This window comes from Peromyscus californicus, unplaced genomic scaffold, assembly GCF_007827085.1.
Source record: "Peromyscus californicus insignis strain IS unplaced genomic scaffold, ASM782708v3 Scaffold_6__1_contigs__length_162567912, whole genome shotgun sequence".
NCBI classification, from domain to species: Eukaryota; Metazoa; Chordata; class Mammalia; order Rodentia; family Cricetidae; genus Peromyscus; species Peromyscus californicus.
This window is the reverse complement of record NW_026294584.1, coordinates 51,855,101-51,883,024: the sequence shown is the minus strand read 5'-3', so window position 1 is coordinate 51,883,024 and position 27,924 is coordinate 51,855,101. Positions and strand designations below refer to the sequence as shown.

The 27,924-nt window shown below is 45.0% G+C and overlaps 1 protein-coding gene across 6 annotated transcripts in view; it reads left to right on the top strand.

Annotated features, from left to right (window-relative positions):
- The window catches only part of Hipk2 (homeodomain interacting protein kinase 2), a 192,575-nt gene that overhangs the window by 55,753 nt on the left and 108,898 nt on the right, over positions 1–27,924 (top strand). For all 6 annotated transcript variants that reach the window (XM_052720890.1, XM_052720891.1, XM_052720893.1 and 3 more), the window contains exon 2: positions 183–1,266. In XM_052720890.1, coding sequence (XP_052576850.1) covers positions 183–1,266 — 1,084 coding nt within the window. The remainder of the gene's footprint in view (positions 1–182; positions 1,267–27,924) is intronic.

Here is a 27,924-nt window from a genome sequence, read left to right as displayed (position 1 = left end):
GGGATCTGAACTCAAGTGCTTATACTTACTTCAAAGCAATACTTCACCCACTAATCCATCTCCCCGGTCCTCAAGCTGCTTTTGAAGTAGAAGGATAATCTGATCGGAGCCTAAATCAATCAGTGGAGTTTATTCATGGAGGAGTAACTCAAATATGTATTTTTCCTTTTCTTTCCTCGTAGGTATGGCCTCACATGTACAAGTTTTCTCCCCTCACACCCTTCAATCAAGTGCCTTCTGTAGTGTGAAGAAACTGAAAGTAGAGCCGAGTTCCACCTGGGACATGACTGGGTACGGCTCCCACAGCAAAGCGTACAGCCAGAGCAAGAACATACCACCTTCTCAGCCAGCCTCCACAACCGTCAGCACCTCCTTGCCAATCCCAAACCCGAGCCTACCTTACGAGCAGACCATCATCTTCCCAGGAAGTACTGGACACATAGTTGTAACGTCAGCAAGTAGCACTTCTGTCACTGGGCAAGTCCTCGGCGGACCACATAACCTAATGCGTCGAAGCACTGTGAGCCTCCTTGACACCTACCAAAAATGTGGACTCAAGCGAAAGAGTGAGGAGATTGAGAACACAAGCAGCGTGCAGATCATTGAAGAGCATCCACCCATGATTCAGAATAATGCCAGCGGGGCCACTGTAGCTACTGCCACCACATCCACTGCCACCTCCAAAAACAGTGGCTCCAACAGTGAAGGTGACTATCAGCTGGTACAGCATGAAGTGCTGTGCTCCATGACCAACACCTATGAGGTTTTAGAGTTTTTGGGCAGAGGGACATTTGGACAAGTGGTCAAGTGCTGGAAACGGGGCACCAATGAAATTGTGGCCATTAAGATCCTAAAGAACCACCCTTCCTATGCCCGACAAGGTCAGATTGAAGTGAGCATCCTAGCCCGGCTGAGCACAGAGAGCGCTGATGACTACAACTTTGTGCGGGCCTATGAGTGCTTCCAACACAAGAACCACACGTGCTTAGTCTTTGAGATGCTGGAGCAGAACCTCTATGACTTTCTGAAACAGAACAAGTTTAGCCCCTTGCCCCTCAAGTACATTCGCCCAGTCCTCCAGCAGGTAGCTACAGCCCTGATGAAACTCAAAAGCCTGGGTCTTATCCATGCTGACCTAAAACCAGAAAACATCATGCTGGTAGATCCATCCAGACAGCCATACCGAGTGAAGGTCATTGACTTTGGTTCAGCCAGTCACGTGTCCAAAGCCGTCTGCTCTACCTACTTACAATCCAGATACTACAGGTAAGACTGTTTCCATGGAGATAGTCATAGGGTGTAGGAGGTCCAGTAGCATCCACAGGGATGTGCAGAGAGAGTCACCATGGGGGAGATACAAATATAACTAGTGGTTGCTACTAGAAAGAGATCTTAGTATGGAGGCTGGAGAGATGGCTCCGTGGTTAAGAGCACTTGCTGCTCGTACAGAGGACTTCAGTTTGGTTCCCAGTACCCACATGACAGCTCCCAGTGATCAGTAAATCTAGTTCCAGGGGATCCATCACTTTCTTATGGACTCCAGACATATATGTGGTATACATACATACATTCAGGCAAACACTATTATGCATAAAAATAAATAAATGGTTTTAAAAACAGAAAGAGAGACCTTCATGTAGTTGGAAAATTAGAGTACATGAGATGGGAGTGACAGTGAGAAGCCAGCTAAGAAGGCATCCAAGTAACGCTCTTGGGCTGCTATTGAGAGTTGGGAAGAATTTTGGGAGCTAAGTGAAGAGCAGAGTGAAGAAGTCAGGTTCTTCTTGGTAGAGAGGATTCAGATAGCTAGAACAGGAAGAGCTGTGCCAGTAACAGGCACAGGGTAGCAAAATATAAGACTCATTTAGGAGATGAGGATGAAGTGCCTGGCCAGACCAGAGGATTTGTGAGTGGTACCTGGAACAGGTCCTGGAATCCTGCAACAAGCAAGGGTTTGTGGGAGGTGGTGTTGGGGGAGGGGTAATAGGTTGATAGCAATGTTCTGAGAAGGCTATTATGTTCCTGTGGAAGAGGCTGGAGGAAGGGAAGATCTTTGTCCTGGGGCCAGTTGCTCCCTCCCATGATAAGTTTATGTCAGGAAATATTATCTACCCCCGCCACCTTTGTGCGCCACTTTTTTTTTTTTAATTGTAAGGAAATACCCAAGGCTGGATAATTTTGTAAAGAAAAGAGGTTTATTTAGCTCAAAGTTCAAGGTCATGATGCTATCAACAGCCTTATGGTAGATGGCCCCACAGTGGTGGGAACATGCATAGGAATAAGAGCTCACATGGCTAGATAGGAAAAAATATAATGGTTCAAGGTTAGGATCAAGCTTTAAAGACAACTTTTGTTGAGGAGAACTAACCAGGGGTTTTTAACCTTAATTCCTTCTAAGGACAGCACTGATCATGAACTTCCACTAGGCCTTACTATCTCCCAGCATCGCTACACTGAGGACCGTTCTTTGAACTGATGACCTTTGGTGGTGGTGGGGGTGGGTGGGGGTGGGTGGGCGGGGGACGACACAAACTACACTCTAGCAAGAAAATTTACACACTCAAACATCACACAAGTGTTTATCTCATTTCTAAAATGGGCCTTGCACAATGCTAGCTAGCTCCAAGGGTATAAACATGGCCTGGCCATCCCAGAGTCTCCAGCATGCTGCAGGCTTTGACATTAGTAGAATCCAGAACTGGGCTGATCCCTATACTCATTAGGCTGAGTGATTTGTACTCACTGCCTAACTTCTATATCTATATGCTCTCATTTCCTGACCTACGAGCTCGAAGCTAGGGTTTTTATACCAGGTCCAGGTTGCTGTTGGACCATCACATGCTGTGATGGCGCTATGTGCCGTGACCAGTCTGTGGGAGACACAGCATCAGGAGGTAATGGAAATGGAAAGCAAGGTTTCAGGGTTGTAAAATGGCAAAGAGCTGTCCTGGAAGAAGTAGTAGCGACCAGTCCCACAGAGGCAGAAATTGCCAAGAAAAGAAACTCAAAACTCCCATGAGAAAGTAGGCCGACCCACCCTCAAGAGGTTGACTTGTGGCAGTTGTAGGAGAATCCCAGGACTTCTTGCTTCATGAAACCTCCTGTCCTATAGCCTGGTGGTGGATATGCTTTCCCACACCATCTTCAAGGATCCAGGAGGAAGACTGGACAGACGAGCGACCATGACTTACTGTGAAGCTGACCAGCAGTCCCCGTCTGTCTGGCCTCCCCATCCCGACTTCTCCTCTCACGGAGCCAGTCGCTGCTTGCAGCACTGGTGCATGTCTCCTGTTTTGTCTGTGCTCCCCACCCTCAGCCTTCAGCCATGCCTTCCTCTCTGTCTTGTGTTTTGATCTGATTCAAGGGATGGGTCTCAGGTCTTCTCTCTTCTTCTTTTTTTTTTTTTTTTTTTGTTTTGTTTTGTTTTTTCGAGACAGGGTTTCTCTGTGTAGCTTTGCGCCTTTCCTGGGACTCACTTGGTAGCCCAGGCTGGCCTCGAACTCACAGAGATCCGCCTGGCTCTGCCTCCCGAGTGCTGGGATTAAAGGCGTGCGCCACCACCGCCCGGCCTTCTCTCTTCTTCTTAAGATTGATTCCTGAGTTGTAGGAGCTCTTGCCTCACTCTGGAATCTGATATGGGACAGCGATGGCTTTCTCTCTGAATTCAGATGTACATAGCCCTCTGCTCTTAAGAGGAGTTCTCATAGGCTTCTGCATACTGGTGCGGACAAATCTACCGCTGCTCGCTCTCTTTTCGCCAGTCGACCTGGAGGGGAGCCACAGGCACACTGCTGGAGCCATCCAGGAAGATGGAGCCTGGACAGTGGGGAACTGTACCCCTCCTTGGTAGAGAAGGAGGATGACAACCCATATTCTCTGGAGAGTGCCTGGCCCTTCCTTGAAAGCCAACTCAGTATGGTTCATCACAGGGAAACAGCTTTCCCCAGAGGTGGCTATTGCTGGGGTGCTCTCTAGTTACTGCAAAATGGAGGCTGTTGCTGTCATTTTATATTTAGACTTACAAATTCAGGATGGCAAAGGCTATTTCTTCCCAGTTCTTGGCCTGAATATAGGGAAAACTGTGCCAAGTCAAGGGCCGTGTGAGGTTTTATTGTTTAGTTAACCTGTATTGCTTTCAGTGAAAAGAATTCAGCTTCATTGAAGTTTGTTAAAAATTAAGCATGGAGACTAACTATATTTAATAAGCAATACATCCTTGTAGCAAAACTTGACTCAAGTTACGTTTGGGACTCTGAAGCCTTTTTTTTGTTTTCTTGCCCTCTTGAGCCACTGTCACTCTGCCCACTGTCTGCCCCTCCTGCTAAGGCCTCTGCAGTCTTCTTTGCTTTCAGGGACCCTAGCTCAGAAAGGCGATGGGTGGCAGTAATGTTTCCATGGGAACTAGGGCAGGACTAAATCCTCTGCTTGAACTTCATATCCTCCTCCCTAGCTTTATGCCCTAGTCAGCTGTTTGAGCATCTCATGGATGATAAAGGCTGTTTGCTTACTGTCGGACACTTAGCTCCTGCCTGTCATCCTCCACAGGTACAGCCACCTCTACTTCCTGCATCCTACTCCATCTGAGACACCTTTTTGGGTGTCATGGTACCCCCTTTCTTTAGGCTTTAAGTGACTACTACCTAAAATACTAGGCAGAATGGTTTCCCTCTCCCGAGGATCTTCACGGTCTTGTGTCTTCAAGGCTAGTTAGGTGGCCTTCAACTAGGGTCAGAGGCACAGAGCCCTGAAATGATGCTCAATTTCCAAATCAGTCATGATACTCTGCCTACCACAGGCCTCCCCTGAGCCCTGGTGGCATGGCCAGACTGCTGCCACACAGGTCAGTGGGAGATGCTGAGAACAGCATCCAGCTTTGACCCCATTTGTCCCAGCTGTGGAGGACAGTCAGTCTAGACCACACTGTTCAGGTTGATTTTCCTGACTACCTCACCTTTTGCTTGGGAAGAGGGGACAAGAGAAACCCTTTGTCTATCATTAAGATCCTTTTCCTAAAAGAGCATACTTTCAGGGACATTTTGAGAGAGCAAGGGTTCTAGATGCCTGGACAGAGAGATGATTACATACTGTAGATCAGCCTTTCCCAGGGCCTGTCAGATGGACCTTTGTCCTGCAGGGCCTGTCTCTCACCAGGGGTCCCCTCTGGCATGTTAGCCCCTAGGGACACCTCACTTTTAAAGGGATGAATACTTTCTTTCTTTTCATCATTTTAAATAGGACTATATTAGGTGCCACTCCCATGACCCCATCAGGGATGATAAAAATAGTGTGATATAAAGTGAATTTCCTGTTCTCAGCCTGAGGGATCTGGGAAGGAAGGTGGTGGCCTGGAAGCCACCCATTTTCCCCAGCAGCTACATGCGCTTGGCTCTGCCACCGGCAGTTGGCACTGCCTCCCAGAGCCCCAGGATCTCCCTTTCCTCCATGATCTACTCACCTAAGCTGGATCCTGAACAAGGCCACAGAAAAGAGCATCAAGGGCCAGGGTGAAACATAGTTAGTGAGTTTTATTAAGTCCTTAGGTCGAGAGACCTAGGGAAAGGATGATGTACACTCAGTACAGGGAGGGCTTCTCAAGCGTCACAGTTGGCTACATTTAAGTTAGTATGTATTACTCAAAGCTTGTCACTGACAAGGTTAAAGATTAAGCAAAGCTTAAAATTTAAGTAAAGTTTCAAAAACAAGTAAAAATACACAGGTAGGTTTACTTATTTCTCTTACATTAAAGATTTTCCTTTTGTAGGCCGGGCGGTGGTGGCGCACGCCTTTAATCCCAGCACTCGGGAGGCAGAGCCAGGCGGATCTCTGTGAGTTCGAGGCCAGCCTGGGCTACCAAGTGAGTTCCAGGAAAAGGCGCAAAGCTACACAGAGAAACCCTGTCTCGAAAAACCAAAAAAAAAAAAAAAAGATTTTCCTTTTGTAAATGAAATAGGGTTTTTAAGAGGTACATAGTTTAGATTCAGGAGTGAGAAAGGTATGTATTAAAAAGTAAAACTCCAAAGTTTCAAACATTCTGGCCCTCGGTGGATTTTAGTTTATTTATTTTTAACATCCTTGTTTGAGGTATCCTTAGAAAAATGTGATTATTTCTGTGGGCAATTTTGGCTTTGTTAGTTATATTGAACTTTCCTGACCCTCAGTCAGTAGGAAAGGCCAATTAGACTTCAGAGTGAGGAGCACTTGTCTCTTTTCATGCCCCTTAATCACACTCCCTGTATTTCTAGCCTACCACAGAATTGCTGTTGGCGTTCTGTGAGGAAAGCCCAATATGTGGCTTTAAGGAAACAGAGTGGCCTTTTCAGGTCTTTGTGAGTCTAATGGAGCGGTGTAGGGGTGTCTTCCAACTTAACCTATGTCCTGAAGATCAGCTATGAAGGTAACTGTCAGCAGGGCTGGTTCTCAGGCTTTCTTGTTCCTAAGAATCTGGAGAGCTTATATAACCGGAATTATGCTAGATCCCATCCCAGAGCTATTGTGCCCATACTCTGGGGGGAAGAGGCCCCTGATCCACCTAAGGGGCCACCTTTCAGTTGCTCATGCCCAGAAGAACACAGTGGCAGGTGGCCCTGTTTACTTGTATTACGTCACTAAAGAAGTCCCTACCAGGTCATTATTTAACTCTATATTGATACCAAGGTTTTGGTTTTTTGAGTAAGCAATTAACTGGTGCTGGGGTATTTCTGCTGTCAGTATGACCGGTAAATTAAAAATAAGGCTAACTATTAAACTCTGAAAAAGAAAACACACACACACACACAAACCATTGTTGATTAGAAGATAGTCAAGGTGACAATATGTACAATTTTGTTTCTGCTCTGGACTATTCAAAAATATTTTGTATAGACTTTTTTGAGACTTTTTAAGACCATTGCTACGATCCCCAAAAGTGAACATAAAAAACCAGGACATAGGGGCTGGTGAGATGGTTCAGGGACTAAAGGTACTTGCTACCAATTCTGATAATCCTGAGTTTGGTCCCGACGACCCATGTGGGGGAAGGAGAGAACTGGCCTCTGTCCCTGTCCTTTGACCTCTACATACATGCCAGGGCACGTAAGTGTGTCCATATACATATAACAAACAATAAATAAATAACTAGATAGATAGACAGACACATAGGAAAGATATAAAAAACCTAGGACAGTGTAAATGCCTGTAATTTTTTTAGCACTCTTTTTCATTTGATTCTTTTGGGTGCAGAGGCTGTCTTCCAGATGATTCTGGAATGGTTTTAGGTAAGGATGGAAATTTTAATTCCCTCCATTATGTCAGACACCGATTCAGTGTCTCTGAATATCACCTATTCGAGGATATAGGAAGTAAGGTATGCTCTCAAATTTTGAGATAATTACCTCTTTCAGATTAAAAGATTCCTAGAAATATAATTCTGATATTTAGTATTCCAAGTGTGTGATTATTCAACAGATACTTCTCATGAACCCATTGTATACCAGATTGAAGTGGGTAGTAGAAGGGAGTAAAATAACACACAAAGTCCAGTGAAAGAATTTTACAAGATGGCTGAGTACAGAGTGAGAGTGTGGTGAAGGGATCTTGAGAAAGCTCTTCAAGGAAGTATGAGATGGGTAGTGGCTGAGAAGTCTGGGGCCATGAGGTCATAATAAGAAGAAAGGTGGGAGAAATATAGGGCTTGCAAGTGGCTCAAGGCCTGAGTTGGAGCACAGTGGTAGAGATGTGAGGGCTGACAGTGGGGAGTTCTGAATATAGCATGAGGGGCTGAGGTTTAGTCAAAGTAACGTGTTGGAAGCTTCTGGAAATTCTTGAAGAAGAAATAATAATCCGATGATTTTAGTGATGGTATAATCAGCTGGAAAAAGGCAAAAGAGACAAAAATTTGGTGGAAGACACTAAGGCCAGGAAATAACTGTATTTATTCAGGAATGAGAACAGAGGGTCTAGATTGTATGGTGACCCACCCATACATAGTCTTACTGTGGACCCTTTAGTGCATTTGACTTTCTTGATGATTGACTGCAGAGCTGACTCACCAGAGAACAGTTTGGTGTTTGTTTTGCTTTTTTATTTGGTGACTTTGCTCTCTCTGATGCTGAATTCTGAAGTTCTGGTCTGCTAGGACCTGGTTTCAAATCCTGCCACCAAAAAAAATAAAAGGAAATAAAAATAAATCCCACCATCACTACAAAGTAATAGTGTCTGGAAGGTCACCTTAGCCTCAGTCCTGATCCTGCCCCCACCACCTGTTTCCCTGACTCATCGAATAGATTGTGAGCTGTGAGCCACCCACATTGTTCAATCTGGATCCTGTTGTGACCCAGGCTTGTGCTCACCAGGCTGTAGGTCAGAGTTGAGGATTCTGGCTGTGGGTAGAAATCTTTCCCCTGTGGGGACTCTGGTACCATTAACCCCCACTGGGAACCTTCCTTCATTTCTCATGAACAAACAGGGCATATTCCACAATGCCAGACTGTAGGCCAAAGTCACTCCAATAAAGGGTGTTGCCACAAACAGGACTTTCAAAAATAATACAACTTTTGCAGATCATAATATATAAAAAGTGACTGGCCCATTTTGAAAAAAGAGCCCTGCAAGCAGTTACATATGGCAAGCATTAGCTCTTAAACATGCCTTCTGTTGCTAATAGAGACAGCAAGAAGAGAGGTGTGTGCTGGCTCACATCAGAGGGTAGTATGGGAACACTATCCAGCTTATTGACAGTCTCATTTGCCAACTTCCACACATGTGAAAACAAGCAGAGACACTGTTTTGTTTCTGTGAGGAAGTGATCAATAAATTACCTGTGCTGGTTAACTGCCTTCAAATCTCCATTGTCTCTGGGACCTTCAGTTAGATAGTATACATTTTTGAAATTAGTCTTTCAGTAATTATTAATTCATGTTCACAACTGCCTGGCAATTGTTAATTAATACAAAATAATTTTCAGTGCTGTAGTCCATGTGTATTTGAGTATCTCTCTGCTGCAACCTTGCTGTACACATGAGAGCAAGGGCTTATGCATGCTCATAAACACTGCCTTAGGTACCACAGTAAAGCCATACATGACATGCAGGCATGGGCATGCTTGTGAGAAAGGGTGACATTAGCACTCTATGCAGGGGTGCTGATGTGCTTAGAGACAGAAAGGGAGGCAAATACACATGAAAGGAAAGATGTGCATATGTTCAAGACAGTAGGTAAACATGCACCTCAGACAACAGAAGCCTCTCAAGTATCCTTAGAGTCTGAGGACCCAGATGCAGAAGTGGTGTCAGTGCCCTGGTAATTCAGCTCAGCTTTCTGCCTTGTTGTCGGGCTGCCAGCTGCATGTCTCTAAGCCTAAAGATGGGAAGGCTCAACCATCCTTGGGCTCAAGGTGTAGGCCAGTTGTTTTCAAAGTGAGCTCTAGGGACCCTGCCCTGCAACCCCAGAATCTCCCATGGTGCTTGTTAGAAGTTGGAAATATCTACCATGCCAAACCAATTTAATAGGCAGGTATGCTGGGAGTGGGACAGAAACAGGCATTGTCAAGTTTCACAGCAAATGCTATCTTCCTCTTCTTCATCCTCCTCTTCTCTTCTCCCTTACCCACTGCCTTCTTCTCCCTAGTACTGGGGATTGAACATAGGACCTTGGACATGATGGCAAGTGCCCTACTACTCAGCTACATCTCCTGCCGTACTCACCCCTTTTTAAACTGTCATTTTGTGATAGTGTCTCACTAAGTTGCTCAGGTTGGCCTTGAACTCTATTACTCTAGGTTAGCCTTGAACTTATAATTCTCCTGCCTCAGCCTCCAGAGTAGCTGGAATTACAGGCTTGTGCCACCATGCCTGGCTGCTTAACATGCTTTTAATGAAGAATTTCCATTCAGAAAGCTGTTGTCAAGTTGGAGCTGCTAACTGTGAAGTTTGTAGATAAAGGACCACCAGCAAAACCACAATCTATTCATGCTCCCTCATTTCTACCGTCTCCTCCCACCTTCTTTGTTGTTGCTGCCATTCTTTGGAGTGTGCTGCAGGTGGTGTGGCCTTCAGAGTCTCCTCTCAGTGTGTAGTGTACCTTGTCAAGGGTAGAGAAGGGGTTACTGTGCCAGTCTGGCCTTGAGCGGTTGATCTTTCTTCTGAGTGATAGGTAGCTCCTCTGAGGGCCCATCTGTTAAATGTCTTGTGGTTAAACTCCTAAAACTCAGTGGTGGGGATGTGGAAATACAAAAATAGAGAGTGTGATAGAAGAGGCCATGAGGGTTGGCAAACTGAAGGAGTGGTTGATTGAGAGGAGTGTGTTTGCAATGAGGTGAAAATAAGAAAGCAGATGCCCAGCAGAGGAGATAGTACTGTTCACAACTTCTGTATAACTTCAACAGATATGGCACCTATTGTTGGTCACTCCAGCACACTCCCTTTAGCCCCAGCTGTGTTAAGAGCCATAATTCCCATTCAGGCATTGCACAAGCAATTTTTGAAATTCTAAGTATGTGCCAGGCACCGTGTTTTATGCTGAGCTTGCAAGATATGAGTAGGAGTGCCCTTAGCTATGCAAGCATTGTCTACAACCTTAAGTGGAATGAGCTCCCTTGTCCTGGTCCTATCTCTGACTAAACTGAGGAGGAGTGTCTTGTGCTACCCTCTAGTCACCTTGCCCATTCTCCTAGGTGTTTGAGGACTCCAAGTGTTTCAAGTCTTCCCCATGGCAGCAGCTCTCTGCTGCCCTTAGTCCCTTCAACTGGCGCCTAGCTCACCACCCTGCCAAGTAGGTGCATGGCAATCCTTCTCTTTTCTGTCCCCAGCAGCTGCTGGCTGCTGTAAGTTGTAAAGGAGGGTGACTGAGATAAAATAAGCCAAGCACAGCTTGTGCCAGATGGTGGATCAGTGTTTTGAGGGTACCCAAGTGTATGGCCCTTGATGCTGGAGAGAAGTTGAGAGGGTAACATTAAGGAACCATTGTCTTATGGTTCCCCATTAGCAGATCCTTGAAACAAACAAGGGTTTGAGTTCAGGTGGTCTCTTTGGTAGATGATCCAAGAATCAGGAGTAAGGACCAGCAGAAATATGCTGATCATCATAAGTGCCCTATGAACAGCTACTGGAAGCCATAGGACTCCATTCCCCTGTGAGGAGTCTGCACAAGGCCTTCTAGAGCAGAGCATAGGAAGAGCAGGGGTCTCTGAGATCAGGGTTGCCTTTGTCTCTTTAATTTGACTGCATCCTTTGGAGCTGAATGTGTGTGAAGATTGAATGGGCTTAAGCATTTCTGAGGTCTGCTCCACGGCAGAAGTCAGGCCCAGTGAACACTGAAGCCACAGTGCACTAAGTTGGGATAGTGTTATCCCCATCCCATGTGAGCTGCAGCACCAATGGATCTGAGCTCTTGGCTGCTGTTCTCTGCACCAGTAACATTCGTGGTGTTTGTAAGTGGGAAAGGATTGAAAGGAAAATGCTTTTGTAGGCAGATTTAAGAATTGTCTAAGAATGCAAAGCTGAGTTCTGTGCTGTGTTCTAGGGGATGTAGAGACCTGAAGCTAATAAGAATGAGTCTTATCTCTACTTTAACCCCTGTAGCCTTCATCGGGGTAGTGTGAGGCTTGGCCCTGAGATTGTCTGCAGAGGTGGTGAGGATAGGTAGGCCTAAATGTGGAGCACGGGGCAGTCAGGGAAATGGCAGAGGCAGATGGGAGGTCAGCCACTTTATTTCCACACTCTCCATTCATGAATTAAGGAAGTTGGAGCTACCACTCCCTGACATTCATTTGTGGAGAGGGATGACTACAGGAATGGGTGGTGGGTGATGACAGTAATTTCCCATGCTTCATAATACAACTCTGTCATGTACCAGACACCCTTGCATGCCAAGCTCTGTGTTATACCTCAGACAAGTCCTTTCCTGTTGACAAGTCTTAAGTCTGTGTCATTGGGCTTCTCTGAGCCCTGGATCATAGGAACCCAACTTTAGCCTCTTGGGGTTCATCTCTCTCTCTCTCTCTCTCTCTCTCTCTCTCTCTCTCTCTCTCTCACACACACACACACACACACACACACACACACACACTAATAATGTGTACGCCAGCGTATCTCTGTGCCAGTCAGACTGCAGTTAAAACCTGAAGTCAGTGGTCCTAACCTTTAACCAACCAATTCACCAGAGTCAGCAAGCATCTGTTTTGTCCTATTTAGAAAGTTCGAAAGGACTACCCCAGGGGTGACAGGCAGAGCCTGAATAATAGCACTATGGGAGCTGGAGCTGGTGCCCTGGGCCCCATGACCTCTTGTTTCTTTTCTGGTTTTGAGGCTTTTGGATATGATACTCAGGCACCTCTAACCTTGTCTTCACACTAGAGATCTGAGTGCACAAAGACTTCCTGGGGAGAGCAGAGCTCATCATAAGCTGCTCTGCATGGGCCTGGGACAGAGGAAGTACTCATAAATGCTAGCTGCTATTTTAATCTGCTGTTGTTAGCACTGTAGTCATTACTTTTATCATCGTTACTATATGTAGCAGACAGACCTGGGTTTGAATTCCAGATCTGCTACTTTATGGCTGTGTGACTTCAGGCAAGTTTCCAAACCTTTCTGAGGCATCATTTCTTTTAAGACAGGAAACTGAGTAACTCATGATGTTATATGAAACAAATGAGACAACTCCATGGGTACAACTCAGCACTACTGAAGCAGCTGGATTATACTGTCCATTATCCTTCCTAGGTTCCGTAAGTTTACTTGTCATTGAATGGATGTATGTGTCTGATCAGGCATGGTTAGCAGTTTACAAGTTGCCCCATCCCCCAAGCATCAGGCATCATGCATCACTTCCCTTCCATCTCCAGCACTGAAAGTCACTTTAAGGAGGTGTTCAAGGAGCAAGCCTGCAGGTCAGGGATGTGACTAGTGGCTTCTCTCCCACATCAGGAAGAGACAGAAGACACTGCAAAGGGAGCAGCATATAGAGAGAATAACAAGTGTGTGGGTGGGGGTATAGACTGTGGTTGGTGGGGAGAAGGGGATACACCAATCTAGTTTGAAAGTTTGGCTCATTGCCACACTGCTGCTGTTATACCCCTACTGATGTCCTGTGGCCTGTGACTAGGTGCTGGGACTAGAGGAAAGTAACAGAAGGTGGGACACAATTGCATTTGATACCTGATGATCTTTCCGACACTCCATCCCACCATCCTGAAGGTCAGAGAGCCGAGAGGGATGCTGAAGATTTCCCCTGAAAGACAGCACTGTGGAGCATGTGTGCTAGATGTGCTGTGTATGTGTGTTTGTTGATTTACTTATGGGGTGCATGTCTCCAGTGGCAGCAAGTAGACTGGTCCAGCATCCCTATATCCTGAGTTCTTGTGCCCGAGAAACAGCTTCCAGTGGCATCCTTACTTACATAGATGTTGACAATGGAAATAAAAGTTCTGTAGTCAGAACAAACTTAACAAACTGCTATTGTCACTTTCTTTTCATCTATCTACCTCCAAGAAAGGCGTTCTAGCTCTCTTCTTTTTGTAAATTAGAACTTATATTGGCAAATAAAAAAGCACCAAATATGTGAACCCTTACAATATTAATGGATTTGGCATACAGAGAGTCAGATATCCACCCTGATCAGCAGTAAGAGTCAGAGGCTAGTGGAGTCATGTACCCTCTGAGTAGAGGTGTAATAACACAAGTCTGTACATGTTATAAAGCTAAACAAAATAACATTTAATTTCAAAATGTTTTTTTTTTTTTTTGGTTTTTCGAGACAGGGTTTCTCTGTGTAGCTTTGCGCCTTTCCTAGATCTCGCGCTGTAGACCAGGCTGGCCTCGAACTCACAGAGATCCGCCTGGCTCTGCCTCCCGAGTGCTGGGATTAAAGGCGTGCGCCTCCACCACCCGGCTAATTTCAAAATGTTTTAAAAATTAAAAATTTAAATCTATTTTCTCCTAAAAACTTCTAAAAATACTTGATAATTTTAAATAGAAAGCTTTAGTGTGCCTGATTTCTCTTCCTGTTTTTGTTTTGCCCTGTGGTGCTTGGGTAAAAGATGTCTTGTTTATCCTGTCACAGAAGGGTCAGAAAGAGGGGAACAGTCATTTCTGGAAATGGCTGGGTGGGGGGAGGGAGGAACCTATAAAAACAAGCCTGGAATAAACAGCTGCTGACGACAGACGCACTGAAAGCAGGCAGCTTCTCTCGGTGCTGTTCTGTGAGAAGGTCACAGGCTGTCCCCGCAGGGCTAAGGATAATGGTCACTGAGAGGCGATGAACTCAGTACTGAGATGCCCAGAGTCTGGGCTTCCAGAGTGAGATCAAGGACTAGTAGATTCTGTCTCCCTGGGCTCCTTGCGCCTGCAGTCGTCCTCCACTGTCATGCTGTAGCCTGCACACCGCCGTGTATGTGACAGTACAGTGCTTCCCCTCCGGTAGGCCTCCCATTTCCGGGCATTTTCGGACTCAGTACAGGAAGTAGCCAGTTTTGCAGGAAAGGCCATTTGCCCCTGGAGTAGGAACACCTGCTGGCTGTCCTAGATGGGTAATGTGATCTTGTTCAAGTCTCAGCTGCAGGGCCTTGGAGGACGACCCTGGCAGCTCTTACTGGGCCACACACAGCTACTCAGCAGCTCAAGGCCAACCATGAGCACAACCTCCTTCCTGTCCTTCTCATTTGCAGGAGCTTTCACTTGTTTCCTTGGAAGAAACAACAAGGTCATTAAAATGTGAATATTTCTCGGTGTCCCTGGTGGCTTAGTTTAAGTTGGCAATTCTCTTTGACACTACTGAGGGAATGTTTCTTGTGTTTGCTGAAAAGACCTCTTGGTCACACCACCTGTTTGCTGCGCTACTTCTGCCGTGTGTGGAACAATCTGGCTGCACCATGTTAGTCTAAGCATTGTTAAGATCACTCGTCCACGCTCTCACCGTCTTCCACTCTCCTGGAGTCTTTGCCTGAAGCTTGCTCCTCCATTCTCTGTTAGTCCCTCCCATCCTGGTCTATCTCTACACCCCTAGCCTATGTTAAGTCTTGGCGGTTCTATCCCTCCCCAGCCCACTTGGTCTCTGCTCACTAGCCAGCTGTTCTCTAGCTTGAACTATCCTTCATCTTGGACACTCCCTGCTTTCACCCAGTCAGGCTCCAAACCTAGCCTTCCCCACTCACTTCATGAAACTCACCACAACCCTAAGAGATCTCTAGACACTATGAGGGACTACCTTAGTTTGCTTTCTATTCCTGTGTTAAAATGTTGACTTTGAGGCACTTGGGAGACAGAGGCTGGTGGATCTTTGAGTTTGAGGCCTGTCTGGTCTGCAGAGCAAGTTCCAAGACAGCCTGGGCTACACAGAGAAACCCTATCTCTGAAGAAAAAATAAAAAATTGACCAGAAACAGCTTGGGAAGGAAAGACTTATTTGGCCTATCCATCCCCATCATAATCCATTATCGACAGAAACCAGGGCAGGAACTCGAGAAGGGCAGGAACCTAGAGATAGGAACTGAAACAGAAACAGTGGAGGAATGAATGCTGCTCGTTGGCTTGCTCCCCATGGCTTATACAGCCTGGTTCCTTAACCACCCAGCACCGCTGCCCAGGGGTGGTACTGCCCACAGTGGGCTGGGTCCTAGTATAGCAATCATTAACCAAGAAAGTGCTGTGGCCGGGCAGTGGTGGCGCACGCCTTTAATCCCAGCACTTGGGAGGCAGACCAGACGGATCTCTGTGCGTTCGAGGCCAGCCTGGGCTACAGAGCGAGATCCAGGACATGCTCTAAAACTACACAGCGAAACCTTGTCTTGAAAAAAACCAAAAAAAAAAAAGAGTGCTGTACAGACTACAGGCAATCTGATGGAGGTGTTTTCCCAATTGAGTTTCCTCTTCCCAGATGGCCTTAGCTTGTATCAAGTTGATAAAAAAATCCACCTAGTACAGGGACCCAAGACCTATGGTATACACTGACTTTAAAGATATAGTAAACAACTCGCCTCCGTTGGCTGAGTATAGGGAAAGAAGTTAGAGACAGACAGAGGCTCAGCGTCCTGCCAGCTTGTAACTTGGGCCTAGTGTCTCCAGGTCTCTGACACAATGTCTCTGCAGCTCACAGTAAGAGAGGTTGTTCCCATGAGGCCTGGGGAGCTGTGAGGCCTATGTGAATTAAGCACTGTTTAGCTGACAGCTCCTTGGTGTTTGCATGGAGAAGACGCTGTAACTACTTACTTCTAACCACAGCCTCCCTGTTCCCGCCTTTCCTTTCTCTTTTCCTGGGCCTGTCTGTGCTAGCAGTGATAGTAAACAACTTGTCTCCATTGGCTGAGTATAGGGAAAGTAGTTGTCCCAAACAAATCTAGGTAGACACATCTGCAGTGGATTTGCCTGCCAGACTTGGATGCTGGGGAATATAGTGAGGAGAAATCAGCTTCCAGAACACTGCCACCTAACTGCTTTACTGTCAAATGTCAGGGCTCCCTGTAGGGAATGTCACCATGTGTCTCTCAATTTTGGGATAGCTGATCCAAATTAGGTGTTGCTGATACTGACTAGAACAGTAAGATTGAAGGTAGAAATGTGCCATCTTTTACTTGTCCCAGGCCTTTCTGTTTCCATGTCATGTCATGGCCCCATGTCTCTGCCTCATTTCTTTCTTTAGAAGCCATAGTCAGCAAGTGGTTGTGTGCACCTACTTTGTGTTGCTTGGCTCTACCGGTGGGGACACAAAGCTGGGTTGGGGAGAGTGCTATGGCTTCTTCAGAGCAACAACAGCTCTTCTGAACACATCTTATTTAACAAGAGATTCAGAGCCGCTGCCCCCCAGCCCCCTGAGCTGGATCTAAAGCCAGCCAGCCATACATGTTGTCTTGGGGAATCCACAGGAGAAGTCTGTAGAAATCTCAGCAAAAGTCAAGAAAGAAGGAAGGTTTCCATAGGCTGGCTGAAAGGCTCACTGCATGCAGATTCAGGGAATACAGTGGTATGCACAGGAAGTAGCCATTTATGAAGCTGGGTGCCTGGCAAACTCTGCTTCAACTATACATAGTATGAATTTGACCAGTCCTTAGTCATATTGGTGACTCAGGTCTGTGTGTTTCCAGGAACAAGGCTCTGTGTGATCCCTGAAGTAGCTCTAAGGGTAGCTCAGGAACTTTACTGTCCTCATCCCACAGGGCACAGGACCTAGCCCTGGGTTATCTGTAAGCTACCTATAAGCTCTTGCCTACCCTAGAAAACAAGGACTTAAGAGTCTCTGGCCATCAGCTGAGGTGTGGGACAGCCTCTAACCCTTTGAGATCAGCCTGAACTCGTACAGCCCCAGGAATGTAGCTTCCTTGCTCCTCCCCTACTCCAAACAACTGGCAGTTGTCCTTTAGAGAATGCCATCAGTATTTGTTTTCTTGTCATGTGGGAAGCATGTGTTTGGTCTGCATGGACATCGTGTGACTATGAGAATTATTGTTCGGTTCTGTCTGTAGCCATGGATGATGATAATGTTGATCCCGCTGGACAGAGCAACACAAGTGTGATGTATGCACACATGCACACACCACATCCTGACTGAAATTCAAATTCAGTGTCAGGGTCAGAAGCTGGCAGGATGTGCAAGCATAGTGAACTTGCCTGCCTGTTTTCCTGGGTATACCTGCACTATGCCCAGCTGTGCATTCATTCTGCCTGTGTGCCCCCCGGTGAACACAGACTGAAGCTTGCCACTGTCATGGATTCAGATCTGAAGCAGACTCACTCTAGACTCTTGAGTTTAAGAATGTGGACAGGGTAGGTGCAGGTTGCTGGACTTCAGCAATGGGAACAGTTGCCTGGTGCTTGGTACAGAGGGACTCATTCCAGCTCACATTTCCTAGTTTTAACCCTCTCTGCCTTCTGAACAGGTGAGCTCAAGGTACTCACACCAACCCGTTCTTTGGTGGGCATTCCCTCTGGACAATGTTTAATGTCTTGCTGTGATGGAGGCTGCAGAAGAAAGGCATGCATGACTCAAGTGTAGTTCTGGTAAAGAAGCATGTACATATTCATTCTACTCCTCTTTCCATCTAGCAAGCAAGACTCATCACACATAAATACTTTCAATTTTGCTTGCACAGCATGAGAATTGCTAGGTTTGTTTTACTACTGAAATGGAACACTTCTGAAGAAATATGACGGTATTATCTTTCCTGGCAGGTAGAAGAGGAGTTCTGTAGGAGATATGCTCTCCATAGCCCTTTGGAAATGAGATGCTACTGCTCAGTACTGGTAGGGAGATGAAGGGTCTCACTCCTCAGTGGCTCACTCTCCAGGTTCTTGGTCCCCAAACCCTAGGGATGAACAGAGTTGGCTGGGCTCCTGCAGAAGGCAGGTCATGGACATCTCCAGAGATGTGATAGTCGGTACTCAATGTAGCTACTGTGTCTCTCATTTATTATACCTGCTTTTCTATTTACACAGTTTCAGTTCTTTACTTACCTTCCTGTGGGCACTCTGCCCTCTATGCATCTCTCCCTTCTCTGCTGTAAATTCTTACTTCCTTAAAAATCTGTATTAGACATCACTGCATCTGATGGAACTTGCAGACAGACATTTGTTTGCTAATTGTGTCTGGATGTTAGTTCTGGGCAGCCAGCTGGATGGTAGACATTTCTGGGTGTCTGCTCTCTTCTGGTAATTACCATATTGTCTGTACTTGATGGGGAGTGGGGCTGGAGATTAGAGATTTTACGAGGCTTATTAAAGGAAGATTCTCAAAGAAATTTCATGGAGTATAGGGGTCAGCATTAATGAAAACTATTTTGGGAAATTTTTTCATAAATTATGTTTTAAAATAATTTTCTTTACCCTTTCTTGCTGGTGGGAATGCAAAATGGCACAACCATTGTGGAAAACAGCTTGGCAGTTACTAAAACATTAAACATAGAATCTCCATATGATCCCTAGAATTCCATTCTCAGGTTTATGTCCTAAAGGACTGAAAACAGCTACTCGAATAGTTGTATATACATGTTCTTATAACACTATTCACAGTAGCAAAAGGTAGACCACCCCAAATGTACTTCTGTGGTTGACTGTATAAGCAAATTGTGATAAACCAATATAACACAATTTTATTTGTCAAAACAACAGTAGCAACGGGGGGCGGGGGGAGGCTATATATCCCAAACTGCTTGCTTAGGGAAAGAAGACAGACACAGAAGGTCACATTATGTGAAATCCAGAATAGATTACTCAGCAGAATGTAGGCATGTTTGCCAGGGGCCAGTGAAAGGGACAATGGAAGAAGCTGCTTTGTGGGTAAGGGTTTTTATCTCCAAGTGAGGAAGGCATTTGGGAATTAGATAGAGGTGGGGATTTGTACAACACTATGAATGTACTAAATGTTCACCTTATAATGGCTGATTGTATAGTATGTAAATTTTACCTCAGTGAACCATTTTTTTTTTTTTTTTAAGCAGAAACGGGGAGGGATTACTTTTCAGGCCCAAGTTGATATGGGATGAATTTTACTGAATACTGAAATGTAGACACTTTGAAGTTAATTTTAGGTAAACCCTAAAATTGTTAGAAGTGGCAGCTAGAATATGAGTTCCTTTAGGATACTGCTAGGTTAGTATTTTGCCTTTTGTTGACCTGAGGAACAAAGGAACAGCTTCATTCAGACTTTCTTCATGCCTCTGTGTGCCTTATGTGCAAAGGAGGATACTGGAGCTGGGACAGACAGCAGGTCTCTCCTGAGGGGATGTGCCAGGCTCTGCTTGCCAGGAATCCAGGTACTGCCTCCAGTGTTGCCCTCTCTGCTTTAGAAAGACTGATAAGGGGAGGGGATTTTGTTTATATTTCAATATTCCTAAAGAGTGTGTGTGTGTGTGTGTGTGTGTGTGTGTGTGTGTGTGCGTGCGCGTGCGCGCATATGGGTGTGTAAGGTTTTGGAGTTGGCAGACCTAAAACCCCTTAACCTTCCTGCCCCTGTATTAGAGATAACACTCTTGTGCTGGGGTTTAGAGGCTAAGGAAAGTACTTGGGTTCTATTTGTTTTTACACCAGCTTCTATCATCAGCAAAGATTATTTTTTCCACCCTGCATTGCCACATAGATAATTATATTCATCCTCATTGGCCTTTAAATGAGGAAGAAGATGGAGACCCCTGTTGGGTATTTATGCATTTACTGTTTTTCCTGTCATCAACAAGCCAAGTTCAGCCCTGGCCACTCTTGTCTGAGAGCCTCTGTTGGTTAGGCAGTTTGTGCCCGCTGCCCCTTAGGCCAGTGTTGTTGAGTCTCCCATACTCAGAACATGACTTGCTCTCCCACATTCTAAGTTGGGGTTACTTTTCTTTCTTCATCATCCAGGGAACATGTATTGGACATCTATTATAAGCAAGGTCCTGTGTCACCCTAAGTCAGGTCTAGGCTTGTCCTTCAAAGAGCATCTAGTGAAGAAGACAAGATGGAAATAACCATGGGCAAAGCCGACCATATTTTGTTGATATAGCCATTTTATCCCCCCATCACGCCTCTTTCATAATTTTGGGCAATTTGTCTGGAACTTTTTTCAGGGCATATTTTATGACTATAAATCTGCTTTTTCTGTGTTTTCTTCCTTTGTGTGTGTGTGTGTGTGTGTGTGTGTGTGTGTGTGTGTGTGTGTGTGTGTGCGTGCGCGCGCGCGCTCATGTGCTTGTACTGGGTGTCCATACTGAATGTCCTCCTCAGTTACTCTCCACTGTATTGTTTTGAGACAGGCTCTCTCATTGAACCCGGAGACCATCATTTTGGCAAAACTAGCTGGCAAGTGAGCTCCAGGGATCCTCCTGCCTCTGCCTTGCCAGTGCTAGGATTATAGGTCAGCAGTAACCATACCCAGCTTTTTACGTGGGTGCTGGGGATCCAAATTCTGGTCCTCATGTATTCTCAAGAAGCGTTTACTGAATAAGCCATCTTTCCCAGACCTTTGAGTACATATTCTTTCTCAAGGAATTCTATTGGTTGTTGTTTTGTTTAGTAGACTTTTTGTCCTATAAGGCATTCTATAGCCTAGCTCTGATTTGCTTTGATTCTTGACTCTTTCCTCTGCCCTCTGAAGAACCATTTTTCTTTCCTCAAGCCCAGATATATCCATTTATATATCATAAGTATGGAACATTTTCCCCACAGAGTACTGATGTCAGGTCATTGGGTTGGCATTCTCAGTCCACTCTTAACTGTGTGACCATAGGAGATAGTGTGTGAACCCCCAAGGCTGGCTCTGGGCCACCTAATGGCCATGCAGTTTTAGTGAGGGCTCCCCTCCATCTAAGCTGTCCAGTGTGGTGGTGGTCACTTTGATGACGAAGACTACAGCTCCCTCAGATATAGGCTGCAAACAGCCTCCTCATCTAATGATAGAACACACATGGCTGCTGGCAGTGAGAGATGCTATTAATATTAATGAACTGTATTTCACTTTTACTACCTTTTCATTAGGTTTTCATGGAGATGGTGTTTGTGAGTGAAGTGCATGAGCTATAGGTATGCGTTTGTTTTCTTGACAAAACGGTAAACTTCATAGCCAGAAGCCAAGACAGGAGAAGCAGCCAGCCAGGAAAGTGCTGATGAACATTAGCAGGCCATGAAACAGAAGGCCTGTGAATGCCCACATTTCCCTGCAATCTCAGGCAGTTTCACAGTTATCTCTCATGTGACAGAAATTTTTATTTTCATATCAGGTGTAACTGTTATACTGTGGCAGCTGCCTGTCCTTCCTATAAGTGGTTCTGGTCCTGGAATTTACATGCCAAGCTTCAGCCTCCTACACACTCACTGTGTACCCCTCAGCCTTCTTCTCCTCTCTAATGTCTTCCTACCAAACCAAAGCAGACTCTACCTCCAGGTTGTCACATTGTGACATCTGTGTGTTTTTGTGAACAAAGCTAGACCTATAGGAATACTGGGACCACTAGGTAATGGGAGACTTGTCCACAATCCTGAACAATATGGGGAGGGGATGCTTTGAGACCCAGATTGACAAGCAAGGGATGCCCACATGGTTCAAGGACCAGAGTGGCTCTGAGCCGGGCAGAAGTGACCCCTCAGTATAGGAGTGCCTATGTCTATGACCTACCTTGCCTTGGGGAGAGGCACCTGTTAGAATTCTAAGCCATGTGTTTGTTGTTGGGATAAGGATTCTAAGTTACATGGATGGAGTGATGATAGATACCCATCATGGGCTAGATGGCAGACCCACACTCCCATTAGCTGGTATCCTTTGAAGAATGTGAGAGCATGTGTGTCTTTGTCAGAGTGGAGCATGACAAATTGTTTGAGAGTTGGAGGGGGCAGACTGAATTTAACACATTTATTTCATGAGCCAGAAAGATCAAAAGAGTTTTGCTAATTTAGTGTGCCTGTTTCTGCAGGTCAGATGAGAAACCTGGCAAGCCATAAGTACTGAATGATGTAGCCCACTCAGACCGAATCGTTCTTGATGGTTTATTGATTGGGGGGGGGGGGAATGTACTTTCCTGCTTTTCCAATTCCAATTTTTTTTCTCAGTTTAGAATCAGTTACTTCAAGGAAAGACAGCACTCTATGTTTATAAAAAGTGACTTATTTTAGAGTTGGTTATCATTCCTTTCATATATTGAACTTGCAATAGCATTTTAGTGGAGTACATATGTTGACATGAGTTGCACACTATTAGAGAATAAAAATTCTGCATGTGGATAAATTTCTAGGTGCCTGACATATATCTATCTCAATGTTATAATGTGATACTCTTATTTTTTCTGGACAGATATTTAAAAACAGCACCAATAGCATCCTTAGCCTTCTGCTGCAGCAGAAGTCAATGGCATTCAGTAAGCACCTGCTAAAGCCAGGGGCTTCATTTGTTTTTCAGGGTAGCCATTATCATTCCTGCCTAGTAGATGAGAGAAGGAGTTGCTAGCATGCACTACCACTGGAATCCAGGGCAGATCCATCTGTTCCTCCTGCCAGAGGGTGTGTTCCTTGAGTTGAATTTTTTCCTCATCCTCAGCATTGTCGTCATGAGTTCTATGAAATGTACTCAAACCACAGATTCATGTGTATATGATATTGGATTCTCCTTGCTTTAAAGCTAAAAAGCTCCAGGCATACAAATACATTCACCCAGCATATAGTGTTCTAACTAGTTACTGTGTGTTCAGTGCCTGTTTTGTACCAAATGTTACATATACTATCTGTTCTTTGGGATTCTTGTAGGTAGATAATATTATTTTATAGATGAAGAAATTAAGTTCAAATGGGTTAAGTAAAATTGTCCATGATCCCAGAGCCACTAGGTGATACAGAGCCCGCCTTTCTGCCTCCAAGGCAGAACGATTGGTCTCTAATCCTCATGGTCTCTAATCCTCAGCCGGCCCTGCTCACCATTGTCTGAATCAGCTCCTCCTTCATTGGCTTCTAATGGCTTGTACTCATCTCTTTATGTTTCTAGTACTAGATCACCAAACTTGTTGGAAAACATTGTAATGTAAGAGCCCAAGGACCCAGATTCTAGCCTCAAGCTGGGCCTGTCCTTGTGGAATGTCCTTGACTCCTAAAATTGAGAACTATAAGCCCCTGACCCTTGCTTCTCTCCCTCCTGGCATTTATCACAAATAAGTGAGAATCTAGATATGCTCTGTCTACATAATGTTTAGGCAACTTATACTAAATGTAAACACACATGACTTTTATTTTTTATAATGCTTGTAGATGTTATTGTGATGAATATTATTTACCTACTAGGGCTTTTTGGCATTTTAAACTTTCTCTGTTGGAAGATAGTAAAAACTCAGTTACTATCATGAGAATCTAATCCCTCCTCACCCACCCCCATACTCCACAGATGAGGATAGAGTTCCATTCATGTTGGGAGCCAGGTCCCCTAAGTCTACATCACAGGAAAAGCACTTTTAACAGGATTACTACATGATCCAAGGACTTGAAATCAAGACGGTGATACACAGAGCTAGGTCCTGAGCTTTGTCCTTGTAAGGTGGTAGTGACATTCAGCAGGCTTCTGGTACCCACTGGGCAGCCAGCCTGTGTGAGCTAAGCCTGTGGACATTTCTTTCCTTTCTTCCCCCCTGCCTTTTTTTTTTAATGTGTGTGTGTGTGTGTGTGTGTGTGTGTGTGTGTGTGTGTGTGTGTGCTCAAAGACATCTTTGAGGTTATATAAAGATAATAGATTTTTGTCCTAAGCAGTCATATGTGCCAAATAAAAATTAGTTCTAAACATTATTAAATGTATATGTTTCTTTTTACTGAGAATGTTTGAGATATATATAATTAGGAATTTATGACAGTTTGGTTGATTCTTTGAGCACTTAGCCACAGGCTTAGCTTAAAGAGAAACACCACCTGTTTATATACAGCATTGGTATACTCACTGCTATATTAAAAACTGCTTCCTTAAGCTTCCGTAAACTTGTTTCTAATACATATACTTTATTTTTGTTGTTTTTTGTTTTTTGTTTTTTTGTTTTTCGAAACAGGGTTTCTCTGTGTAGCTTTGCGCCTTTCCTGGAACTCGCTTTGGAGACCAGGCTGGCCTCGAACTCACAGAGATCCGCCTGCCTCTGCCTCCCGAGTGCTGGGATTAAAGGCGTGCGCCACCACCGCCCGGCCTCTAATACATATACTTTAAAAACATCTCTTTATATATTCTGACTTGGGCTGATTAAACTCTTTAGAAGGAGAAATAATAGTGCTACATATCTTCCTGCTACTACTCTTTCCTCTTAGAATAAAAATTCTTAATTTATTATTTCGTTATCTATTTTTAAAGTATAATTTTGCAACTTGACAGGGCACTATCATGTATACTATTTCACGTGCTCATCAGAGCAGCTCTGTTTCATCCCCATCTGCATATGTGGAAATTGAGAACCTAACTTGTCCTAGGACCCTGAGCCAGGAAGGAGTAGAGCCAGCTGGTCCTCAGTCATAGCCAGCTCTTCCAGCCTGCTCCACTTGGTCCTTCAGTGTTTGAGAGTTGCTGCCTGACAGTGTCTCATACTGCTTGTACTGTGTACAGGGCTGGGTTAAATGGTTCTAAGCAACATTTACTGCTGAGGGGTGATGGGGCCGAACTCAGAAGAACAAATCTTAACTGTAGTACATATGGTATAATGTCATCTTATGTAAAAAGAAAGCAGAAATTCGTTGTCACTCTCCACTGATGGTGAGCACTATATTAATTATACTGGTGGAGGGCTCATCAGAGGGCTAAGTAACCAGCCATTGCCATGTTATTTGACACTTTATCAGCAATAGTATGAGATGTTTGAACAATGGAAACCATGGAATTAGAGGGATGTATTAACCAGCTTTGCAGCTAGCCACATATATGGGCAATAAAATTCCCACAGAATCCCATCACTGGGGCCCCTAAAGAGATCTTGGCAATTAGATAATCCTTTCCTTCATCAAGAGATTCCTATTCATCCAATTATCATCAAATTCCAAGGCAATCCACCAGAGCTTCAGGTAACAGTTTACAGACCTGTGAACCATGTATCAGGTAGAAGGAGCCCTGGCCCCATGAAGGGCCAGCTCTATGTCTCTGCTCTGGGTCCTTCTTCATCCCCTGACTCTGTGTCTAATGCTCATGCCACTAATTGATGGCAGATGTTCTCTGGTAAGCAGATTTTAATGTAAGTATGGTCGCTGCTGAATTGTTATAGTCCAGTAGCGTGGTCTAGAGTCCTCTTGGATCCAGTTTGTCTCTGGAGTACTTGCCTGCTGTCCCTTTAAACCCATGCTGTCAGCTGTTTCCTACGCCCAAGGGCTGATGCTCTCCCAGTCTCACGGTGTCCTCTACATGAGCTCTTACTCAGTAAGGGAAAGCAACCATGAATGCCCTGCCCAGCATGGGAAGCTACTTGAAAGCCTTTATCCTTGACTCCTGTTGCAGAAGCTCTGTGTTTCTCATGCTTATTTACTCATTCCTCTTCCCCCTTTCTGCCTCTTTCTCATTTCCTAACTTGGGAGTTGGAAATCTCTAGGCCCCAATTAGTCCTGATTCTTCTCTAACAAAGTATAAGCCATGACTTTGGAGTCTAAGCCACAGGATTACACGTGGGGTACACAATACCCTCAGAGCAGAGGTAGTTGCGTCTTCAGGGATGGGCAATTGGAGCTCAGCCCTTTCCCTGCAGCAGGCCAGGTATAGAGCCCGTCACTAACATGTGGTAATCAGGGCAGGAGGAGTCTACCTCCAAGGAACTTACCGTTTAGCTAATAATAAATGATGTTGGGTGAAGAGAATTCTGGGCTATTTCACAAGAAATACTTATTTTCATTCCAAATTGGATAGCAAGTTGATTCCTTTTTGTAAGAGACCACGTAACAAAAATAACTTAAGGATGACATACTTTATACCAGTTATACCTCAGTCCCACGCACTTCGTGGATTTCACTGTGCTGGCTGAATTAGACAGCCCCGTTACCTATGCTTTCCCCACAGCAGAACCGGCCACCCTGCCGAAGGTCCATTTGTCTTCTCTTGGGGAGGAGACTGTGGAGTCCCCGCTGCACTGGCCCCCTAGCCAGTGTGACTTCAGCAGGCTCCAACAAGAGTAATCGTTAGCTTTGACTCTAAACCTGGGAGCTGACAATTAGGAGAGCTTTCAGTCTGAGTGGCTCTCAGTTGACTTGTTAGTGTCGGGGCTGGAGTTGTAGTGACAACATAAGTCTGAGCTTTAAGGAGACTAGAATGAGGTTATAATGTATTCTGATATGCATCAGCTCCCAAATATACCCCAAAGTCTTATGAGTTGCTGGTCAGTCCTGGAGAGATTATGTATACATGTGGGAGAATTCTCCTTTAATGGACGGTATTTTTAAGTTTGCTGACTGGATGTTGGTTAGGTGGGAGGTGAGAAGAAGGAAAATGATTTTACACAGGAACTCATCACTGGTGTTAAAAATAGTCCAGGGAATCATATGATTGATACGCAAATGCTGTCCTAAGCCACATTATTCTGGAAGGATTTGATGTTAATGTGGGCTGTGGATGAAGACTGGGAGCAGCTAGTCCTCTGAGGTTGCACCCCCCCCCCCCCATGCAGCGAGGGGGAAAGAACCTGACAGCAGCCACTACCTTCTGGCCTGACCTTTGCCCAGACTCCAGAGGTGAGGGGCTGCGAAGCCATTTCTTTCAGACCTTCCTCTCTCTACAGTCTGGCTGCTCTCAACTGTTTCTGTTATTCCAAGGCCAAGGTATCATTTGCTAATAATAGTCTTTCCCAGTACAGGAGAAGGCTGGAACTGAAGATTGTAGAAAAGCATGAGGAGCTAGAGCTGGCAGGGCTAAGACAATGCAAAGAGGGCTCATCTCTCAATGAAAGAGTTGCTAGCTCTACATCTACTTGGTCAGGACCTCAGCTGGATGGAAGAGGGACAGGGTGTTGTGTGGGTTGGACCTGTGGTATGTTGACTCCAGGCCCAGTAGGCCATGTGTTTGCAGCCTTGGCAGCATCTTACAGTTGGTCAAGGGTGACAAAAATGTGTGTTGCTTAAGAACAGATGTATACTTTGGCTATGTTCAAATCCACAGCTTTGTAGCAGAAGTACCCTAGAATCTAGTGGTTTCCAGTGGGAAACCTTCTCGGGGAAATCCATTCAGTATCTGGATTCTTCTCCCACCCAATCATGTGTGCACCAGGCCAAAAACTGCCTCAGAATATTAGTAAACACAAATATAAATGGTTTGAACCAGAGTTTTATTTAATTTGAGGCAAGAAAGGTTGGTTACTAGTCTGGTCCTATATTGCTTGGGATTTTCATATGAGGAATCCAGGAAACAGTATCTCCTCTAGGAATTTGCAGGGTTGATCCTGGTGAGATGTGCCTGATAGAAGACTTTAGACATGGGTCGGGCAGACTGAGGTATAGATTGAGCCAGCACACTCCCTACCCTTTGTTAAAACCCAAATTCCTAAGCAGTACCAAATGTTCTATGTTCGTTATACATT